The 3,233-nt window shown below is 40.9% G+C and overlaps 1 protein-coding gene across 1 annotated transcript in view; it reads left to right on the top strand.

Annotated features, from left to right (window-relative positions):
- The window catches only part of pax8 (paired box 8), a gene marked incomplete at both ends in the record, with an annotated part of 15,568 nt that extends 15,495 nt beyond the window's left edge, over window positions 1-73 (top strand). The window contains one exon of the mRNA XM_084324372.1: window positions 3-73. Within this exon, the coding sequence (XP_084180498.1) occupies window positions 3-73 (71 nt within the window). The remainder of the gene's footprint in view (window positions 1-2) is intronic.
- Window positions 74-3,233: the final 3,160 nt, after the last annotated feature.

Raw genomic sequence — 3,233 nt, forward strand, 5'->3', positions numbered from 1 at the left:
AGGTTCACCCTATTACTACAGCTCGGCCTCCCGCACAGCGCCCCCCTCCACAGCCGCCTACGACCACCTCTAGCTCCTGTGGACACAGATGCACACACACACACACACACACACATCAGGGGAGTAGGATTTGACATGGACCTATGAGAGACATAGAAGGGAACCCGTGAAAAGAATAATGAACTGTCATGTGTGGACCATATGGACCAAGGCACGAGGAACGGAATGGAGACACTTGAGACTTATATCAAATGAACCAGCAATGCTTGCATCTATTTGAGGACCATGCACCACACCTGCTCATGAATGACTTATTTATTTACTTGTCATTAAGACGACAACAGTTTGTCGACTCCCCACTCACACACGTTTACACATTCCTGATGCTGAGCTCATCCAGGTGGGGGGGGGTAGCTTCAGAGACAAAGCCTGCCATCTCCATTAACCACCGAAAGACGTTGTTTCTGGTAGTTCTGCATCATGACATCACTGGTCTAATATACTGTATAAACTTGGTGATATACAATTTTTTTTTATCAAACCATGCCTGCATTTGTTTACAATACTTTTCTATTGCATTCTATTCCTGGCTTATACATTCCTTGCTTGGCTCAATCTTTGTACGCTTGCTGATTATGTCCCTTTCTTTGTTTTAACTATGTGTACATTCAGATGATTCAATTCTTATTATTTTAGCCTTGCTTTAAATCAACATAGAATGTCAATAGTGGTTATATGTGACACTTCTGATCACAGCTCCACCAGAAAGCCCTCACACACCCATCAAAGACAAATAAAATGTTCTATTTGGCAATATGTATATATTGTAAATGATCAAATGCTCTGGAGGAAGTGATGTAATGATGATTAGGGGAGGGGAGGGTGGAGGGGTGGGGGTAGAACCCGATGATTTAGCTACTGAAAAACAACTTGAAAGACATTTGTTTTGCTTCAATGATATTTGGAGTTTGTTGTCATGCTGATGTTTGTTAAGAACTGTGACTATTTTTTCTTATACTGTTATTAATATTATTGAAGATGTAAATAAGGAATTTCTAAAGAATTATTTTAATTAAATAAAGCATGACAAAAGTTATTATTGTTATCATTATTTCTATTGAATAAAGCTGCATCTGATTTTGCTGCTAACTGATGAATAAACGAATTATAAAAAAAGGAATAGTCAATTTACTATACAATTGATTTCTAAAATACCCACAGTACACACATAGGCCTATATTATATATATTATACATATATCCCAGCCATAGATATGTCCCAAATTATGTTTATTTTCAATCTGTCTGAAATTTGTTGTGAATTGGTGTTGGCCTGTTTTTCCTATACCCATGTGCATGATGTATAGGTGAAAAATAGGCTAAGTTAAAATGTCTCATGAATATCCAACATCACTAGTATTATTATCATTATATTATTTTTATTATTATTATTTTCCTTTTTTTCTCCTTTCTTTTCTTTTACTGGCAGCTGCAATATCCTGTAATGTTGCATATTTTCTGCAACTCAGCATTTTAAGAGGACGAAAGCAATGATCCTGAAAACACGCGCATCTGTTTAATTTCTTTTTTTATTTTCTGCATCATGTAGTTTTATTTGCAATTATTTCTCCCCTCTTTGCGGCCTCATTATTATACCGCGTTAACGAGGCCACGGTTCGGCGGTGCCGCGGCCCACCTGGACCCACCATCACGGCGGGCGGGAAGTGATGGATAGGCTGGCTCTCCTCTGTGGCGGCCACGCCGAACAAACCTAGTCAGCCCTCCAGCAAGCTGGAGAAAAATATAGCAATAACATCTTTGTCTTATCGTTGGAGCTTTGCGTATTATGAACGTGATTTAATTGCTGCCAATTTAGCTACCCCCATTTAAAATGTTTCATGCATCCGTTTTCATTTTCCTATTCAGAGAATTGGAGGACGGTCCACTTGCGTTCTACAATTTAGCAGACTGTGACGTATAGCTCCCTTTGATCTCTCAGCTCCATTTTGAGTCATATCCTACTTTAGAAGTTGGGGTTTGGGTACAAATGTTTCCACGTTTCCAGCACATATGGGATGCAGACAATTTATTATTTACCTGTATATTAGTAGCAGAAATAGGTTAACCCACTTGAAGATGAAAGCAAAAACTCGTTTTACATCATTGTGCACTGAAGTGGCCGATGCATTGTGGGATCTTTGGGTTCCTCATTGTACCACTGTCACTGTCTGTAGTAATTCACACTTCGCCAAGTCTCACATGCCTCATGGCCTAATTCATGATTAAAGCACCATCAAACCTTAATTAAAAAAAAGACATCACATGACATTAAGGCTATTGTCTGATTTCTAAGAAAATAGTTTTAAGTACACAATATCAATGTTAACCGGCGAGCAACACAATGTAAGAGGGGCCCGTATTCATCTACTGATGCTAATTAGAGGCGACATCTTTCTATTTACAGCTTCACCCTCTTTATTTCCCTCTGTCTCTTCATCCCTCTCTCTCCCTCTCCCTCCCTCTTCGTTTCTCTCTGCCTCTCTTCTTCAAAAACACCTTTGTGTTTGTGTCCAGTGCACCGTCCTCTTGCGATCACACTGTATGTTGTGTGGTTGCTGATGTGAAAACTTTCTGAACGATAGCTGCACCCTGTTCCGTTGTTACTGAACTGTTCCGTTGTTACTGAACTGTTCCGTTGTTACTGAACGGTTCCGTTGTTACTGAACGGTTCCGTTGTTACTGAACGGTTCCGTTGTTGCTGGACTGGAATGAGCCACAGCAGTAAAGACCGTCAACTGACTGGACACAAACACACTTGCTTCTTTTTCCAGTTCTGTGAGCAGGCAGAAAACACACTATCCGTACATACATGCATGCACACACACACACACACACACACACACACACACACACACACACACACACATGTGTGTCCACACACACACACACACACACACACACACACACACACACACACACACACACACACACACACACACACACACACACACACACACACACACACACACAGAGGGGCTTTAAAGTTTTTAATGGAGGTGGAATGGGGCAATCCCCTTCCAAGCATCAAATTCAGATTCCGCAGCTCCTGTGTTGGGAGCCAACTGATGGCCGGCCAGGGAAATAATGGCAGCAACTGTTAAACATTAACATTCCCACTGCCAAAAGAATGAGAAAAAACAACAACATTACACCGCTAACGGCCGGGACAGGAAT

Source organism: Notolepis coatsorum (genome assembly GCF_963971535.1).
Source record: "Notolepis coatsorum genome assembly, chromosome: 11".
NCBI classification, from domain to species: domain Eukaryota; kingdom Metazoa; phylum Chordata; class Actinopteri; order Aulopiformes; family Paralepididae; genus Notolepis; species Notolepis coatsorum.